At 42.3% G+C, this 20,871-nt stretch overlaps 1 protein-coding gene across 1 annotated transcript in view; it reads left to right on the top strand.

Annotated features, from left to right (window-relative positions):
- Positions 1–6,066: 6,066 nt before the first annotated feature.
- Positions 6,067–20,871, top strand: part of FAM3C (FAM3 metabolism regulating signaling molecule C) — a 37,490-nt gene continuing 22,685 nt past the window's right edge. Inside the window, exons 1-4 of the mRNA XM_029072865.1 lie at positions 6,067–6,277; positions 11,258–11,315; positions 11,506–11,583; positions 13,194–13,393. Of these exons, the coding sequence (XP_028928698.1) occupies positions 6,067–6,277; positions 11,258–11,315; positions 11,506–11,583; positions 13,194–13,393 (547 nt within the window). The remainder of the gene's footprint in view (positions 6,278–11,257; positions 11,316–11,505; positions 11,584–13,193; positions 13,394–20,871) is intronic.

The raw sequence follows: 20,871 nt of genomic DNA, 5'->3' as shown, positions 1-20,871 counted from the left end.
CGTGAGTGTATTTCCCTTGTCAACAGGCTGCTTATCGATCAGTTTGGATGAACATTTATTTTATCAATCAATTTAATAACAAGCAAAGGAGTCTCCTGCCTTTCTTCTTCTGAATTAATCTTGTGTCGAGAGGATTGAATCAAGTGCATGGCTCTGACCACTTCCAGAAGGAGCTTGAGTTTCTTATGCGTGGTGAGCCAGTAGAATGAAAGCAAAGCTCATATGTATCCTCCGTGAGGATAACTGCATTCTGTACAGAATCCCATGTTCTCAATTCTTTCATATTGTGTGTATCACTGCTCCTTTGGGATAGGATGCTGTTAAGCAAAAAAGAATCATTCTTCTGACATGGCATTGGTTAAAGCTTGTATTTCTCGCTGCTGACCGCTCGCCCACATCCTACCTCTGGCCTGGAATGTCCTCCCTCCTCATGTCAGACAGATTATTGCTCTCCCCCACTTCAAAGCCTATTGAAGGCACATTTCCAGCAAGCCTTCCCTGTTTGAGTCTTCCTCTCCTCTTTTTCCTCTCCCTTCTGCACCACTCCTACTTGCTCCTTCATTCATCCTCTCTCCCTTCTCCACAGAACATATGTATATATCTGTAATTAATTTATCTATTTATATTAATGTCTGTCTCTCCCTCTAGACTGTGAGCTCATTCTAGGCAGGGAATATGTTTGGTGTTATACTATTCCAAGCGCTTAGTACAGTGCTTTGCACACAGTAAGTGCTCAATAAATATGAATAATGAAAATTATATATATAATGTCAGTATTCTTATTGTGGAGCTTGTCAAGAACGTCATCCCTGCAGTATGGAAGAACTGAATGGATTGCACAGTTGTCACACTTCCCAGTGGTTCTTGAAAATAGCACTGGAAATAGTGACACCCTCTTGCCTGCTTACATTATTGTATTGCACTCTTCCAAGTGCTTAATAAAGTGCTCTGCAAACAGTAAGTGCTTAATAAATCCCATTGATTGATTGTCCAGTGACTTTCTACTGTCCCTTTTCAAGGAATATGGGCAACATTTATATGTTCATTCAGATGTCAGTCATTCACTTGTATTTATTGAGCACTTACTTTGTGCCAAAAACTGTACTATGCATCACAGTTGTAGAATTCTGTCTCCCCCTTCTTTATACTCTGCGTGATATAAGATCACTGCCCGGTAAATGATTATCCTAACACAGCCATCTCTGAAAATGGAATAGTGGAATAATCAGACAGTTTCTGCTAACTCAGAGCAATGTGACCTAGTATCTTAATTTTTAATAATCCAGCCTTTTCTTTCATTGAACCAAACTAGTGTTTTTTAGCAATAGCTCTGTAGTTCAGATAACTGAGACTTGGGTAATCCTTTTTTTAATTGCTTATATAAAATAGGGAGTAAAAAAAAGAAAGGCAATATTTGTCTAGTGTATCTCACCTCCATGTTAATGGGAATAACACTTGCAGTCCACTATATTCCCAAGAAATTTAATGTTCCTGAAAACATGTCAATCTTGGAATGCTCTCTAAATTCCCTTGAGATGGCAAGTAGTGTGATCTCAATTTCAAATAGAAGAGGGTCCATTTATGCTTTATTTTAACCACAGGTCCTCTGATGGAAGAGTCAGACTTCTCTCCAGTAAATAGCACCAATCGCTGATCAGTAGTCTGGTTGGAGGTCTTGGAAAGACACTTTATTTGCCATCGTTCTTTTTACCTCCTAAAGCTTTGGAGGTATAGGCCTAGGTCATAGGGGACGGATTCCCATTACGCTGATTTGAAAACCTCTTGGGACCTAATTTGCATTATGAATCTATTTACCATACCGAAGCAGCATGGTTATATGTTGGTAATGGAAAAATTCTGTTGATGGCCAAGAGTTTCCAAAGAGACAAAGCTCCACCTCCAGTGGGGAAAAGTGACAGTCCTGGAGAGGGTTGACTCCAGCCATGGAGAGCCAGGACAAGTAGGAAGGCCACTCTGCCTCTTCACTTCCAAGTCGACCCAACAAAATCTCAATCCTGCCGTTCCTCTCGCTGCCAAGATGCTTTCTTCCTCGTCTCCCCCTCTGCCCACCTCACCCCCCACCACCTCCCATCTCTCCATTTCTTATAATCCCTCTTATTTAGCAAGGAGTAAAGGATCCTTTTTAATGGGAAAACCTTATCTGGCTAGTTGAAATAGAACAGGTTCCCAAGTCAGAAACTGGTTCAGCAGATACAGTTAATGGTTTTATAGTAAATACTTTGGATTGTAGACAACCACGTTCTGCCATTGAGTAGACTTGCTACTTAGAGTGAAGTTGACTTCTGTATCCTGTCCTTCTCAGTCTGATAACCATTTTCTCATTGCTCCCGCTGTCCATATTTCTCTCTACCTGTGGTAGAATGGGAACACAAAGAGGATTAACTTCTGTGTTTTCCCATTCCTGCAGCCCTCTTGCTCTTTCAGCCCATAAACCTGTTAGACTTCGTGAGCTTTGAAAATTCTGCTACTTGTCAGCTATTCCTTCCTTTCCCCGTCTATATTTCCTGCTATTCCTCCCAGCCCAACTAATCCATAAGCCTCCCTGTCCTTTCTTCAGGTTATACCTTCCTTAAATTTCCTCTGCTCCCTCCACTAAACCACAGCTCACTGTTTTACTCTAGGCAACAGGCAGCATCCACTGAATTCAGTAAAACTTGCCACAGCTGTAGAAGATACAAATTGACGAAGACAAGCTTACAAGTATTGCACAGTATTTACTAAACCCCGTGAGACACAGTTTCATGATGCAAATTTAAACCAAATTCAGAAGGTGGTTAATGTGGTGACGAAACAGCAGTGGAGAATAAAGAACCCTTTCAGCCAGCGTTTTAATTCAGAATTTCTGCAGCGGACCAGTGACATAAATAATAATAATAATATGATGATAAAACAATAAAACCTGAATAAGTGGAGGAAAATCATGTTGCATTTAAGAGAAGCTGGAAACGTGACTCCTGATTTACCTCTGGGCTTTCTGCCATCTTGAACCTCTACTGCTGCTGCTGCCTGTACTGCTCATGAGCCAATTCCACCAACTTCGGGAAGTTAGGGATTTAGAAATAGGAGCCCTTTTGCTGCCTCCAGTAGAGATGGATGTGCATTTCCCCGGCAGGGTGGCATTCCTGCCATCCCAATAGCAAGATTCCCAGATAATGCTAACAGGCAATAGGACAGGAATTAAAACTTTGGGGAAGAAAGCTGGACAACCAGGAAACATTGGGAGGTTCCCAGCATTTTCAGAACTGTACTTAATTTGGTAACCAAAAAAGATTTTAAGAAAAATCAGTGACTTTGAGAAGCTAAGCTACAATTTCATATCTTCTTTGAATAGTGGCACTTTTCTAAAGTGCTGGGGTAGATACAAGAGAATCCGATTGGACACAGTCCATGTCCCACATGGATATCACAGCCATAATCCCCATTTTGCAGATGAGTTAGCTGAGGCACAGATAAATTAAGTGACTTGCCCAAGGGCACTCAGCAGACAAGTGGCTGAGATGGGCCTAGAACCAAGGTCCTTCTGAGTCCCAGGCCTATGCTCTATCCACCAGGCCATACTACTTCTCTATTATCTCAGAATTAATCCGTGGCATGTAATGAGTGCTCACTGTGTGCAGAGCAGCAGTGTACTAAGTGCTTGGCAGCATACAATACAATAAGAAGCAAATCATCTCCTCCATCAAATGTTCCCACAGCATTCCACACCACCACTATTCTCCCCATCTGTGATTTACAATCATGGCAACAGTGCTTGACACATAGTAAGCGCTTAACAAATTTTGGCTCCCTCCCTCTTTTTCAACCCCCTATTTGGTCTTATTGCTAAATCCTATTAATTTTTCCACTGGCAATCCTGGTTAACTGCTGGGGTAGATTGAGAATAATAATAATTATGGCATTTGTTAAGCGCTTACTATGTGCCAGATATTGTACTAATCACTGGAAGAGATACAAGCAAATCAGGTTGGACACAGTCACTGTCCCATTAGGATTCACAGTCTCAATCCCCATTTTACAGATGAAGTAACTTAGGCACAGTGAAGTGATTTGCCCAAGGTCACATAGCAGACAAGCTATGGAGGTGGGATTAGAATCCATGACCTTCTGACTCCCACGCCCATCCTCTATCCACTACACCGTGCTGCTTCCCACAGTGACCTAAAGATAGGAGGATATAAGTGATTGGAGGAGAGATAGAGTGGTCAGGCCTGGGGCTGTTGATTTGGGAGGTCGTTCTTGTAGAACTGGGATTTAAAGCCTCTAGACTGAGCTCGTTGTGGGCAGGGAATGTGTTTACCAATTCTGATGTATTATACACTCCCATGTGCTTGGTACAGTGCTCTGCACACAGAAAGCGCTCAATAAATACACCTGACTGGATGAAAGATCCAAAAGAATGAGCTTGGAAAAGAAGAGGAAAAGGATCCACGACTCAATCTTAAAGGGCTGACGATACTGTGTCCTTGAAACCAAGACTAGCAAAGGTTTTGAAAATGATAATGGAGGGATTTATTTTGTGTCAACATAATTAGATTAGAAGTATATGAGCCTCAGAAGGCTTTCATTGGCTTGCTCTGAGATGGTCCACATCCTTTGTATTTTTTTTCTTTTCTTGGAAATGATCAGCAGGATTATCACAGTCTTTCTGACAAGAAAAACAGTTGCTATTTTCGTTTCATTTCTCACTGAAACAAAGTTAAGAATTAATGACATACTGTCTAAAATGTTTCCAGAATGCTAGAGATGATAGCTGTTTTGTGGTTATGCTCTAAAGAATGTTTTTAAAAGACGTGCTTCATTATACTGTGGTGCCACCTCTGGTAATTGGAAGATCTTTTGATTAAATATCTCTTCTAAAAACATTATCATTCTTTTTCAAAAAAACAGTTAAAAGTCTGTGTACAGTTGGGTAATTGTTTAAATGAGGATGCTATTGCAGCCGGTTTAGTGTGACTTAGTTTCGAATTAGATACCTTTTAGATTTCAGAAGAGGAAAAATGAGAGCTCTGGATTAGATATATAGTTCTTCTGTCTTGAATTCAGCCTTTTACGTTTCCCCATCAAGAATGGAGACAATTTCATGCAAGTTATCAGATGTAGGGGGCTGATGTTATCTAAAACTGAATGGGGCCCTTTCCTGCTCTGCATTATGGAAGCCTGGGGTAATTTGGCACGATGACCCCAGCTGAAAAGGACATTATGGATCCTGGGTCTGCAACTGGAGATTTCTTTAACTGTGTCCACAACTCCTGATCTGTTTCTTGCTGGGCTTCTGGTAGAGGCTGTTAATTCCCAGGAAACCCAGCAAAATCTGGAATAGCAGCAGCCAGAGCAGGTAAGCGTGGTTGCTGTGGACATTTCTTACATTCCACTGGGCTATGTAGAACACTGAGTTATGGTTTGGACACCAAGGGATGTATATTCGAAGAGATACGAGTAATCATTTCTCCTCTTGATCACCAATGGCATTAGTCACTCCAGCTGACATGGACATTTGTGTGGGCTTTGGCACAATTCACACATCCACATGGGACCATTCCAGATGAAATATCAATGAGATGTAACCCAGTTAAGTTTGACTGCTGTGGCAGTAAGTAAAAAATCTACCATAGACAGGGAGAAGCAATGCAATTGTGTTTTGATTTGGACATTTAAACTGAACATCGGCTCCCCCGGTTTAGGGCAATTAGATTAGGAATCAGGAGTTGAGGGCTTCGTTTCCGGTTATTTCACTTTTACTGAAGAAAGTAGTGGTTTCTTGGTTCCATGGTTTCTTTGTTGGGAAATAGGCCATTTATATCACCTGCTTCCTTCTTAGCGTTGTTGTGAGGATTATTACAGTAATTTATAAGTACATGCTGTTCTGCCACAATACATGTTTTCACCATTCATTGTCAAGGAGTTAGGGAGCATTCAACAGACAATGATAGCCTGTTTGTCCATGCCACAACCTGGAGAGTGGAAGAAATGGTTTATGTGCATCCTAGTGGCATTGGATGTAGTGAGTATTAGAACACGTTTACCTTAACTCCGGGTTTTGGAAGAATGCACCCCCTGCATTGTAGAGATTTAGGTGTATTAAAGTTTCCTGAAGAAAAATGTTTTTACAAACAAGACATAAAGGCAACAAGACATAAAGCCAATACGTCTACAACTAGAGAAAATGTGTCCAAATTTTTGGTGGAGTTGTGTTCTGTTTCCTTGGCCTTTGGTGTTTTTCTTGGGAGGGGCAGTATTAAAGCATGCCAACTGACAGGTAGAAAGGAGAGAAAGTGAGATTTTTAGGTTTCTTCTGACTTCTCTATGGGCTTCAATTAGATCTTGCCTCATAGCAGAAGGAAAAAAAAGATTTCAGGGGAAGAGTTCCTATTATCAATTATAGATTAATTAAATATATTCTCTGGCGAATATTCTTTCAGGGGGAGGGCCAAGCCTCATGAACCGGAGAGCCACAAACCAAAAGCATAATATGGTGGAGAGCTGAGTTGACCGGAACCACAAATAGTAGTTGGGGACAGAGGTGGAAGTAGCGATCTGAGATTGGCGGGGGTGGGAGGGAGGGAGGGGAAGCGAACAAGAGACAGATGGAAGTGGGGCCAGGTGCTGCAACCCTCCCTAGCCTGACCTGCAGCTCCCCATCCCCACCACAGTGAAATAATAAAATTAAGACAAATGCACGGGAACCTCACAGTGAAGAAGAGGAGCGCACCGTTCTAAGTGTTGGAGAAAATACAAGTTAACTAGAGCAAGTACAGTCCCTGATCTACATGGGGACCCCCAGTCCTAGTAGGAGGGAAAACAGTAAATTCCCGGTTTTACACTTGAGGAAATTGAGGCACAGAGAAGTTGTGATTTGCCCAACGTCATACAGCAGACAAGTGGTGGAGTCGGGCGATTAGAACACAGGTCCTCTGACTCTCAGATCCCTGCTCTTTCCACTTGGCCATGCTGAATTTTTATTCCTTTGGTTTTTTAAAAGAAATATTTTCATGATGAGACAGGTTGTTTTAGGTGTTTTCACTGAAAACTGCATTTTCCTGGTGTTTTCTATGAGAAAACATACACTGCCACTGTTTCCACTGCAGTTTCTGCGCAATAACTGAGTCTGTTAGCTTTATCTTGCCTCCAGAGATCTGAGCCTCAACTTCTGAAATTGGAGGTGACAGTGGAGAAGACTGAGGTTTTACTAGGAGGAAGAAGGGAGGAGGAGCACATAGCAGTTCTGTAGTCATTCCAGTAGAAATACAACTTGGCCTAGTGGATAGAGCTTGTGCCTGGAAGTCAGAAGGACCTGGTTCCTAATCCTGGCTCTGCCACCTGTCTGCTGTGTGACCTTGAGCAAGTCACTTACCTTCTCTTTGCCTAAAGAACCTCATCTGTACAATGGAAATAAGATTGTGAGCTCCATGTAGGACATTGACTGTGTCCAACCTGATTACACGGAATCTACCCCAGTGCTTAGGACAGTCCCTGGCATATAGTAAACGTTTAACAAATACCATTAAAAAAAATACAGCATCCATTTATAATGGAAGTTGAGGGAGGAGTGAAAAAGTGTCTTTGTTCTGTTTTTCCACATTAGCAAAATGTGTAATAAGTTTTTTTTGTACTGTGTAGAAATCCTGTATCCAATTACAATCATAATGGAAGTCAGAAGGGAGGAGCCAAGAAAAAGTGGGTTGGTTCTGTTTTTCCACATTAACAAAATGTGTAATAACTTGGTCTGTGTGCCAGCTCTGATTACTAGAGGTCATGGCAAGCTGCCTCCTGAACAGGCATGAGAAGCTCATTATGCTACCTTCCATTCCCTGTGCTAATAACAGTGGAATTTTGGATTCTGGTTTTTGGCACAGATTTTAATTTTTGAATCCCTGAATGGGGAAGGAACTGATTTCCCTATGAAGTTTCTCTTACTCTTCCCCTAGCCTTGTGCCCTCCTCTTATCTGTAAAGTACCAACTGCCTGTCCCTGAAGGAAAGCAGGCAAAGTCAAATCAGATGAGGGCTAATTAAAAATGAGAAGCTGCGTGGCCTAATGAATAAAGCACGGGCCTGAGAGTAAGAAGCACCTGGGTTCTAATTCCAGCTCTGCCACTTTTCTGCTGTGTGACCTTGGGCAAGTCACTTCATTCTTCTATGTCTCAGTTACCTCATCTGTAAAATGAACATTAAGATTATGAGCCCTATGTGGGATATGGACTGCATCCATTCTGATTAATTTGTACCTACCCCTGTGCTTAGAACAGTGCCTGGCACATAGTAAATGCTTAACAAATACCATAAGAAAAAACAGGTTGTGTGCATATAATGTGTAAGAAGGCTTTAAATGGTGGAATAAATCCTTCTCATTATGAAGTATTTTGTCAATGTGCTAAGACTAAGGGAAGCATTTCATTTTCTCTCATTTTTCCCATGTGGTTACCTTTACCAAAGGATCCTAGTTGCCTACCTCCTCACATAATCATGTCTCTATTTCATGCATAGGTTTGGGGGAACAAGAAGAGAAGTGAATTGATTTTTTTTTCTTCACTCGAAGTTAACATAAATAGAAGTTTTCCAGATAAAACAGAGAAGCAGTGTAACCTAGTGGAAAGAGCATGGACTTGGAAGTAAGAAGGACCTGGGTTCAATTTCTAGCTCTGCCACTGGTCTGCTATGTCACCTTGGGCAAGTCACTTCACTTCTCTGTGCCTCAGTTACCTCATCTGTAAAATGGAGATTAAGACTATAAGTACTTTGTGGGACAGGGACTGTGCCCAACCTGATTAGCTTATTTCTGCGCCGGTGCTTACTACAGTACATGGCACATAGTAAGTGCTTAACGGATACCATAAAAAAATAGAGCCAGGTGTGTTGTCAAAATTGCTCATAACAGAACATGTATCAATCAATCAGTGGAATTGAGTCCTGACTGTTCAGAGCACTATACTATTACTTACATTGTTACCCCAGCAATTAGAACAGTACTTGACACATAGTAAGGGCGTACCAAATATTATTATTCTAATCATTTTTATTATTACTGAGCCCTTGGGAGTGTGCAATGCAGCAGAATTGGTAGTCATGATTCCTAACCTCAAGGGGAAGACTGAGATTAAAAATAAATTACAATAGAGGAAACAGCAGAGTAAGGATATGTGCAGAAATGCCCAGGGGGGGTGGGGGTGAGTAGCAAAGTGCTTAAAGTGATGCAGAAGGAAGGATGAATAGGATGGGGAAATGAGAGTTTAGTCAAGGAAGTTTTCTTGTAGGAGATATGATTGTGGTAAGACTTTTAAGATGGGTCAAGGAGTTCCAGGCTAAGGGGATGTGAACAAAGAGTTGGTGATGAGAGAGACAAAATGGAGGAACAAAAAGTAAGTTGGCGTTAGAGGAGTGAAATGTGAGGGCTGGGAATGTTGGACACAGAGAACTGATTGAGTGCTTTGAAACTGATGGTAAGGAGTTTCTGTTTGATACAGTGGTGAATGGGGAACCATTGGAGGTTCTTGAAGAGTGGGGAGTTGTATGCAGGGCTTTTTTTTAGAAAAAATCATTCTAACAGAAGAGTGAAGTGTGGACTGGAATTACGGGATACTGGATGTATGGACCTCAGTGAGTCGGCTGATGCAGTAGTCAAGGCTGTAAGCACATTTTGGGCAGAGAACGTGTCTGCCATCTGTATTATAGAGTACCTCTCCCAAGCACTTAGTACACTATTCTGCACATAGTAAGCACTGAAATACAATTGATGGATTGATTGAAGGCAGGATACGTGCTTGGACCAGTACAAAAGCAGTTTGGATGAAGAGGAAGGAAGTAGATTCTTTCTTCATTTTCCCCTATTTTAAGTCCTTTCTTTGAATCATGAAGAGAATCTTCAAATAGCTGCTTGTTGGTGACTGCTAAAGCATATAACAAGGCCAGCTTCTCGTGTTGCATTTTATGTTACGTTTCATGCCGCTACCATGTAATTGTGTTACAGATAGTTTGGAACATTGAAGCCAAAGTAGCCATGGTTTTCGCACCCTTCCGAGTTTGCTGGATAACAATTTTGAATGAATTTCTCTAGGAAGAAGACAGAATCAAGTCCAAATGCCTTCACCGTGTATAAGATTTCCAACTCCTTGTACCATTTGTTATGAAAGCATTTAGACAGAGATTTTTGGGGTGCAAGGGAGAGAGCAGTAGATCTAAATTCAGGTGCACATAAAGCAATTACAATAATAAATCAATTGTTTCTCATAATACAAGTGGAAAATGGTGTTTTAAAAGATAATTGAAAGCTTTACTGTTTAAAGCTGGGAATATTTGGAGTCAGGACACTTTAACTTACCGCAGTGGGTAGGATAATTTTTTTTAATTTAATGGTATTTATTAAGCACTTACTATGTGCCAGGCACTTTATTAAATGCCTGACTACTTGTTTTGTTTTGCTCTCTGTTCCGCCTTTTAGACTGTGTGCCTGTTGTTGGTCAGGGATAGTCTCTATCTGGTACCGAATTGTACATTCCAAGCCCTTAGTACAGGCTCTGCACACAGTAAGCGCTCAATAAATATGATTGAATGAATGAGTGAAGTGCAGGGTAATTACAAGTTAAAGCTGGACACAGTCCCTGTCCTTCTTACTCCCCATTTTACAGCTGAGGTAACTGAGGCAGAGAGAATTTAAGTGACTAGCCTAGAGTTTTTCCCACTAACACCATTTAATTAGAATTTGTAATCCATGTAATTAAACATCTTTTTGACATACAGTGGGACGGTCTGTTTTAAAGTGAGTTTATGTAGTGTAATTTCACCATGGCATTGTCGATGCCCTTTCTCCCTCCCCAACTACTTCTTGAGGAATGTAGGGATCCCACATCCTTTTTGATTTCACTTATAACTCTCCAAAGGAAGGGGGTTCTCATCTCAATTAAGAAGACGAAAGCGTCAGTTAAGTGTGAATTGTTCTTGAGAGCAGCAGAGATGAGAGAGTATTCTCCCTTTTTCTTAGATTTTGACAGGCTGAAAAGCAGAAACACCAGGAAGGCAGTCCACCCAGAGTCTCACTAGAAATAGATCCACAGAAACACAGGAACATTGAAAACAAGTAGTAAAAGACAGAAACTCACCAACTTCATCAACTCAGGGGCAGAAATACATTTAACCTTGTATTATCCCAAACTGCAAATTCAGTGCTTTTAAAGGTGAGTTAAAAATAACTCTAGACTTGATGATATCTTTACATGTAATTTTGTTTCTCTTTTTCCCCTTAGAAAGTTTGTTTAATGAAACGGTGCTGCTGAATGAAGCGTTTAAACATGAGGATAGCAGGTAAGCGTTATACAATATTCAGTTAAGGATGACTGTTGTTGCTTGTGAAGAAAGTCATGTTGTGCAGTGATGATTAAATGACATTATGGAAGCTTTTTAATAATCTTTGTCTCTAAGGAATAAGGAGCAGCTATAATTTAACACACATCTATACCCCTCCTTGGCTGTTTCATGTCTTTGCTCATTACAGGCACAGTCCAAAATATGGCATTCGGTTCTGTGAATACCAAACTAAAAGTAAGGAAATAAGGTTTCTTGGATTCTGCAGGTAACTGAACTTCTCTGAGGAAAAAAGTGAATTCTTCATATTAAATCAGTTAGCCACAGAAATGCTTGTATTGTGCAGTATCTGTGAATGGTGAGGAACCTGGGGGGAACAAGTATGGCCTAGTGTTAAGAGTATGGATTGGAAGGCAGAGGACCTGGGTTCTAATCCTTGCTCTGCCAGTTGCCTTCTGTGTGGCCTTGGGCAAGACATTTAACTTCCCTGTGCCTCAGTTTCTTCATCTTTAAAATAGGGATTTATTACTGTTCTCCCTCCAACTTAAGACTGTGACCCCAAAGGGACAGGGACTGTGTCCAACCTGATTAACCCGTATCTATCCCAGTGTTTATTACAGTGCTTGACATATTAGCAAGTGCTTAACAAATACCATAATAATAGCATATATTTATTTGTACACACTCCAAGTTTGTCTTTCTAGAACATAGTCTCGAGAGGTTAGTTTGTAAGAAGAAAACCTTTGATGCCATAAAATACCATGTGCTGTTTTAATCTCTAAAGCAGTAAGTCTCTGTTTCTTTAGTGCCTCAGAGTTGAAACTTATAGTGAAATATCTCATCCATAAAGTTTAAAAATTCAGTATCTCTCCATGTGCTCCATAAACTAACTACCTTGGAGGGTGCAGTAAAATGTATATTTAATGTGAAGGTAGGCATAACTTGTATAAATATTGCAGTAAGACCATGAAATACATGGTCTGAGAGCTGAGTGTAATCAGTGAATGCTAATTTAGAAAATATAAAGAACATAAATGATATTCCCAGGATGCTCCCAATATATTCAGATATTTTCCTCTAGAGAATGAGTGGGATGTTTTCAGAGACTGTCCATATTTTATTTTCTCCTTTCCCCCTTGTTGCTCTCCCTTTTTTTTTTGAGCACAGCTTCACTTTGTTCTAGAGGAACATGGCTAGAAGGGGAGGAAGTGGGGAAGTAGCTCTAGGCAAACCACTACTCTGTAAAAATTTCCTCCCAGCAGGTTCTTGGTCCTGAGACTTATATCCCACTGTTAGGATAATAATTGGCTCCTGTGAACTTTCTAGTAAATTACCCATTTCTTCACCAGCAAGCTGTCCATTATTTCCCCAGAGAATAGCTGTAAAAATGGCCAAAAAGTTATTATTTCTTGCAATGAGCAAGCAAGGTGGTCATCTAGGTGCTCAAAATGACCGACTGATTTGTGGAAAGAACTCTAGGAGATATGTTCCTTAGCTGCAGTTTTCAAGGATATAACATCAGATCGTAGAATAACGTTCATTCTTGGAGTCTGATGGCATTCCTATTGAAATCTGAGCAAGAAGGGGAGCCAAAATGGTTAGATTCTTACCTGCATTTTTCCTTAGCATATGAAGCACCGAAGAAATGATCCAGGACTTGAAAAATGGTACTATCTTGTGAAAACGACCAGGGTATCTCATTGCTTTTCATGGCTGACACACTCCTAGCCCAGCTCCTTCTTGAACTGGTATTAAAAAATGTAGTTAGTCCCACACTCACCACCAGACTTAACCGCCTTATAGCAGACTTGATCTTTGTAGTGGGATAGACCTAAGAGCAGTAAGGGGCGCAACACTAAGTTGATGCTTTTTCGGTAGGGAACCAAGAGCATTTGTGACTTGGGCCCAGTGGCTACAACCCCAGCCAAATTGGGCTGCACGGAGACATTTGGCCATCGTGGATGGGTTGGTGGGAGTAAAACATCGCTTTGACCGTCAGAGTAGAGCAGGGCTGGGTAGAGGGTCCAGTAGAGGGTCCTATTCGGTGCCCGAGGATGCCAAGAAGAATCTGGACGCTGGTGGCTTCTGCTTCACTGTTAAATTCTTCCAGCCCAATAGGCTTCAAGCATCATTGAAAGTCTTTGATCATTCAGTCGGTCGAGGATATTTATTGAACGCTTACTGCGTGCAGGGAACTGTACTATGCACTTGGGGCAGTACAACACAACAGAGTTGGTAGACATTCCCCACCAACAATGAGGGGGGCTTACAGTCTGAGACACTCAGTATGAGTATGCGGTGATTATTCTGGTGGCAAATTCAGAATACAAGTGCACAGGGCCCAGAGAAGCAGCCTGGTATAGTGGATAGACCACAGACCTGGGAGTCAGAAGCTCATGGGGTCTAATCCTGGCTCTGCCACTTGTCTGCTGGTAACCTTGTACAAGTCACTTCTCTATGCCTCAGTTTCCTCATCTGTAAAATGTGGATCGAGACTGTGAACCCCACGTGGGACAGGGACTATGTCCAACTGATTTGCTTGTATCCACCCCGTTGCTTAGTGCAATGCCTGGCACACAGTAAATGCTTAACAAATATCATAATTATTATTATTATGGGTTGTGGACTTAAGGTGTTTGTAAATTTGAGATATGTGTATTGTTGATCATGGCGTAGTGGAAAGAGTACAGTCCTGGGACTCAAAAGGTCATGGGTTCTAATCCCAGCTCTGCCACTTGTCTGCTGTGTAACTTTGGGCAGGTCACTTCACTTCTGGGCCTCAATTACCTCATCTCTAAAATGGGGATTGAAACTGTGAGCCCCAAGTGGGCCAGGGACTGTGTCCAACCTGATTTGCTTGTGTCCACCCCAGCGCTTAGAGCAATGCCTGCCACAAAGTAAGCACTTAACAAATACCATTATTATTATTATCTGCGTATAATGTGTTTGCCCACAGTGATTTACTATTTGCTGCCAATTCCCACTAATTTTAAGGAATGTGCTACTGTTTTTAGTTGGCTCAGGAAACCGTTTTATGGATTAATATGTCTTCAGTGGTTCGAACTCTAATTCTAGCCTCAATGTTCAATGTACTTAAATTCTGCATCTCATTTCTCCCTTTTGCTGGAGAAATAGAACATCTGCCCTAGACGGATGGCACCAGGTGCAGCTGTGCCAACATTTCCCCTTCACTGCAGTTTGGGCACCTGCTTCCCACCACCCCTCTGCCAAAGTTTCTCCTCTACCTCCTCCTGGCCATACAGAGGGAAGTGTGGCTACTTCTTTGAATGAATGTGATGGAAGAGGACCCAGTTGGCTCAGAAAAATATTCCTTTTGGACTGAAGGAGAGGAGCCTGGATTGAAACCTACCCCCCGACTTTTGCTTTACATAGCCTTTCTCCATGTACGTCTGTCTTGCTTCCCCATTGCTGTAATTTCTGGGGCCATGAACCATGTCTCGTTTCTGGTGTTTGATCCCTAGAACTTAGTAAAGTGCCATGCTCAATAAATCCCATTGATTGATTGAAAGACAATTCCAATATAAAACAAAGGGCATCCTAAGATGAAAATATGTCTAGTTCATTATCCAAGCCACTAATAAAATGTTAAATGGCACAGAATAGAACACATTCTTTTGTAAGAGAAGCAGCATGGCCTAGTGGACAGAACATGGCCCTGGCAGTCAGAAGACTTGGGTTTTCATCCTTGCTCTGTCCCTTGTCTGCTGTGTGACGTCGGGCAAGTCACAACTTCTCTGTAGCTCAGTTACCTCATCTGTAAAATGGGGATTAAAACAGTGAGCCCTATGTGGGACAGGGACTTTGTCCAACCCAATTACCTTGTCTCTACCCCAGCACTTAGAGTGCCTAGCAGATAACAAGTTCTTAACAAATACCACAGTTATTATTATAGCACCATTTATTAATAATGGTATTTACTGTGGGATGGATAAAGGTTATCAATCAGTAGTATTTATTAAGCACTTACTGTGTGCGGAACACTGTACTAAGTGTTGGGGAGAGTACAATACAGCAGAGGTGACACCTTTCGTACCCATGAGGAGACAGACATTAAAATAATTTTGGATATTTACAAACGTGTTGTGAGGACAAGGGTGGGTTGAATATTAAGTACTTAAAGGGTATAGATTCAAGTTCAGAGGCAACATAGAAGGGAGAGGGAGAAAGGCAAATCTGGACTTAGTTGGACTTAGATTTTCAGCTCCTTGTGGCCAGGAAATGTGCCTAACAATTCTGTTGTATCCTCCCTAGTGCTTAGTACAATGCTCTGCACATTGTAAGTGTTTAATACTATTGAATGATTGATTGTAAGGCCTCTTGGAGGTGTGATTTTTAGTAAGGCTTTAAGATGGGGAGACCGATGGTCTGTTGGATATGAAGGGAGAAGAAGCTCCAGGCCAGCGGAGAGACATGGGAAAGGGTCCCTGGCAAGATGGACAACATGAATGTATGGTGACTCATTTGGCATTAGAGGGGTGAAATGAGCAGGCTGGCTGGTAATAGGAAATCAGTAAGTTAAGGTATGAGGGGAGAGGTGGACCACTGCTTTAAAGCTGATGGTAGAGAGTTTCTGTTTGATGAGGAGGTGGATGGGCAACCCCTGGAGTTTCTTGAGGAGTGCGGGGATTTGGCCTGAATGTTTTCTTAGAAAAATGACCCGTGCAACAGAGTGATATAGGGCATGGAGTGGGGAAGTCAGCGGGAAGCTGAGGCAGTAGTCAAGGAGGGTTATGATAAATGCTTTGAACAGCATGTTCCATTCAGGGCTCACAGTCTATTTGGTACCCACTTTGCAGATGAGGAAACTGAAGCCCAGAGAAATTAAATATTTGGGACAGGGTCTGTTTCCATCCTGATTGACTTATATCTATCCCAGCGCTTAGTACAATGTGTGGCACATGTCCAAACTGATTCGCTCGCATCCACCCCGCTGCTTAGTGCAGTGTCTCGCATATAGTCAGCACTTTGATACTGTAATTATTATTTAGATCCTACTTTCTTCTGCTGAGACTGTGAGCCCCCTTGTGGGACAAGGGAATGCACCCAATGGAGTTATCTTGTATCTACCCCAGCTTGGTACATACCCCATACCCCATACGGTGAGTGCTTGGTAGATAATAAGCTATTAACAAGTACCATAATTATTATAAGTAATAATAGCAGCCCAAAGATGCTTTCACAGCAGATGTCAAATATGCTTGGAAACCAGTTGATCGTCGTAATGCGTGCTCTTATCTGAAGTAAATTGTACTTCTTTAGAGGGCAGGCCATATTTTACACTGCTTGAATCAAATGATAAGGCCCTGTGTATAATGTTATGGTTTCAATAAAATATTTTATGAAGAAATTCATCTACAACTACTAAGGTGTCACTTTGCTTCCCAAGTTCCACTGTGACCTCTGACATATTGTGTTAGGGAACTCAAATTAACCTAACCACTTTTGGGTGTTAGCTTTTAGGCTAGACCTGCAATCCAAGCATAAAAAACAACCGGTGGGTTTTTGTGGTGGTGTTTTTGTTTGGGTTAGTGTAAAGTTGTGTACACTAGTCATAGTGACTGCTGATATTTGTCAATATCAGTACTGCATTTTGATTTTGTTTGGGTTAGTGTAATTTCGTGTACACTAGTCATAATGACTGTGGATGCTTGTCTGTCAGTGCTGTATTAGTTACCAGACTACACTGCACTTTGGGGGGAAATACTTTGGTTCAGGTTTACCCTCCTTTCAACTCATGTGTCGAGAGGTGGAAAACCTTGCCAACTCCTCAGGGCCGTCAGTTGACTGTGTCAGGTCACCAGCCTGGATCACACATTGAGTGACTGAGAACCAGCTCCAAAAAATGGTGTGCCTTGTTTCATTGGAACTTGGTAAGAACAGGTGTTCTGGATGTCTTCCAAATGAAGGAAGATAGGTCCAACCCAAGTAGAAAGGATGCCCAGTGGCTGATTTTCTCTCATCTGCCAGGGATCTAGCCCCTCAAAACATGCTATTTCAGCAGGTCATCATGGTCCTGATGAAAAGTCGTGGAATTTGCATAGCCATGTTGGAAGGCTGTTTCTAGCAGTCAAATAAAGCTTCCATCATCAGAGGTTGCGTGTCAGTCCTTAAAAGCAAGGAGCTGCTTACTGAAGCACACATGAGAGGTTTAGGTCAGGTTTGATGCTCCAAATAGTACCTGCAGAAAACCCAAGAGCTGAACAGAGTGGGTTTTATAGATGGAAGGACTAGGTCTCCTCGTGAGATTCCAGTTTTCATTAGGTGGATGACTCAGATATTATTTTGAATATAAGGACTAGTGAACTTGGGCTCATTCAAAACTTTTACTGAACTACATTATTAGGCGAGGAGAAACTGGGGATTCATTGGCAAGAAATGACTTCTTTGGTCAAGTGAAAAGTGGCAGTGGATTTGTATCGTGGATGCTGTGGATTTGGTGATCTGTGATTGTGCTTTCCATTACCTAGGGACTAGTTGCTCTCAATAAATTCTAGCAATCGTGTCCAGATGGATTTATTTCGAGCTCCTGCACTGTAGGCCTTTAAGTGTTTGTGTGCATTTTTCTGGGTCATGTGGATTTGTTGTAACTCAGCTGAGGATCTCCATGCAAATCAATCTATAAATAGTTGTATGTTTTGTGGGCCTAATATGTACCGGGCACTGTACTAAACACTTGGGAGAGTACGAGAGAATTAGCAGTCATAATCTCTGACCTGAAGGATTTTACAGGTGAGCAGGGGGAGACAATGAAATCAATTGCAGAAAGGAGAAAGCCCAGGGAGCAGCCATAAAATTCCAGTATCTTGACTAATAGAGCTCAATAACATCTATTAGCTTGAAAAGAGTATTCTCTTGCAGTGTTTTGGTTTATTCTATTTTCATCAATACTACTACACCTTTTTAAAAATTCCAACTGCCATCCACTCCCTAATTACCTACTACATTAGATTAAGAATAAAAGTGTTTCCCTGCAGCCAAACCCATCCAGAATTCAGAGCTGGACACTCTCATGGAAATACTTAAAGAATAAGTGAACAGGATAAGCAGGGTGGTGGAGAGAAGATGAGGGAAGAAGGGGCCAGAAAAAAGTTGGGTAAGAGGACAGTGAGGAAAGAACAAGGAGAGAGATGGGGGAGGAGGAAGGGAGCATACATTCAGACTTTGTTTTACCATGTTGTTATTTTTGGAATTGCATATGTTGCCCTTCATATTCAGAGTCGATAACCACTGATGAAATCCCCTATGCTGTCTGTGTGACTGTAAAGGCCAATTTGAAACCCTCAGTCCTGACCACATTGTACACAAAGTCCGTCCTTTTGTGTATGATGTTTGTGGTGCTACTGCTGTTTTCACTTTTGCTTCCAAATCTCTCTACCCTCACAGAGTTTCTGCTTAAAAAGATTAACTCTTTTATTGATTGCATGCACCCTGCAGGTCTTAGATCTCGGTTTCTAGTTTTTCTGCAAGGAAGCAGCGTTGCCCAAGGTCTTACCAGGCAGGTAATGTTGACGAGAGCCACTGACCCGCCTAACCCAACCCGGGTTCTGATCCCAACTTGAGCTGATCCCTGCTGTTCAGGAGAGCCTGGCCAGAGAGCCATGGAGTCAGTCAGTCAGTCATTTGTATTTACTGAGCGCTAACTGGGTGCAGAGCACTTAACTAAATACTTGGGAGAGTACTGGGTAACAGACACATTCCCTGCCCACCTCCTCACCGTCCCTCGGTCTCGCCTATCCCGCCGTCGACCCCTGGGCCACGTCCTCCCGCGGTCCTGGAACGCCCTCCCTCCTCACCTCCGCCAAACTGATTCTCTTCCCCTCTTCAAAACCCTACTTAAAACTCACCTCCTCCAAGAGGCCTTCCCAGACTGAGCTCCTCTTCTCCCTCTACTCCCTCTACCACCCCCCCTTCACCTCTCCGCAGCTTAACCCTCTTTTCCCCCCATCTCCCTCTGCTCCTCCCCCCTCCCTTCCCATCCCCTCAGCACTGTACTCGTCTGCTCAACTGTATATATTTTCATTACCCTATTTATTTTGTTAATGAAATGTACATCGCCTCGATTCTATTTAGTTGCCATTGTTTTTACGAGATGTTCTTCCCCTCGACTCTATTTATTGCCATTGTTCTTGTCTGTCCGTCTCCCCCGATTAGACTGTAAGCCCGTCAAACGGCAGGGACCGTCTCTATCTGTTGCCGACTTGTTCATTCCAAGCGCTTAGTACAGTGCTCTGCACATAGTAAGCACTCAATAAATACTATTGAATGAATGAATGCCCACAGTGACCTTACAGTCTAGAGGGGAAGGCAGCCATTAATATAATTAAATCGCCGATATGTACATAAATGCTGTGGGGCTTGGAGGGGTAATGAGTAAAGAGAAGGAGTCAGGGTGACCAGAAGGGAGATGAACAAAAGGAAAAGAGGGTTTCATCAGGGAAGTCCTCTTGGAAGAGATGTCCCTTAATAATGGTATTTACTGTGGGATGGATAAAGGTTATCAGTCAGTAGTATTTATTAAGCACTTACTGTGTGCGGAACACTGTACTAAGTATGAAGTGGAGAGGAGTGAGACAGGAGGCTGGGAAGTCAGTGAGGAGGCTGATACAGTAAGCAAGGCAGGAGACGTTAAGTGCTTGGATTAACATGGGAGCAGTTTGGTTGGAGAGGGAAGGGCAGATTTTAGCAATGTTGTGAAGGGGGAGCCGACAAGATTTAGTGATGGATTGAATATGTGGATTGAATGAGAGAGAGGAGTCAAAGATAACACCCAGGTTACAGGTTTGTGAGGCAGGAAGGATGGTAGTGCTGTCTTCAGTGATGGGAAAATCGGGGGAGGACAGGGTTTTGGTGGGAAAAAGTTCTGTTTTAGACACGTTAAGGTTGAGGTGATGGGAGGGCATCCAAACATCTCTTGAAGGCAGAAGGGAATGCGAAACTACAGAGAGGGAGAGAGATCAAGGTGGGAGATATAGATTTGGGGATCATCCTCATAGAGGTGGTAGTTGAAGCTGTGGAGGCGAATGAGTTCTCCAAGGGAGTAGGTGTAGATGGAGAACAGAAGGGGACCCAGAACTGAACCATTCTGGGACCCCTGTAGTTAATGGGTGGGAGGTAGAGGAGGAATCCATGAAAGAGACTGAAAATGAGTGGCCAGAGAGGTAGGAGGAGAACCAGGAGGAAACAGTGTCAGTGAAGCCAAGGTTGGATAATGTTGGATAATGAGGAGGACAGAGCTCTGCTGAAGCTGGAAGGGTGGTTACATCTGCTATATTGTTACATTGTACTCTCCCAAGCGCTCAGTACAGTGCTCTGCACCAAAGAAGCACTCAATGTGATTGACTACATCCGTGATGGACTTGAAGTCTTTTGTTGCTAAGGGCCCATCAGATGTATCAGTGACGTGGAGAAGCAGAGTAGCTGGACAGAACAGTGGCAAAAGGCCAGACACCATGAAAGTAATGAAAAGATGGTAAGGGGAAAAAGAAACTCTCACCCTGCATGCACCAGCAGTGTGTGCTGCTGCTTTGGCACCTTT

The sequence above is a fragment of the Ornithorhynchus anatinus genome, chromosome 10 (genome assembly GCF_004115215.2).
Source record: "Ornithorhynchus anatinus isolate Pmale09 chromosome 10, mOrnAna1.pri.v4, whole genome shotgun sequence".
Classification (NCBI taxonomy): Eukaryota; Metazoa; Chordata; class Mammalia; order Monotremata; family Ornithorhynchidae; genus Ornithorhynchus; species Ornithorhynchus anatinus.
This window is presented reverse-complemented; position numbering and strand designations above follow the sequence as displayed.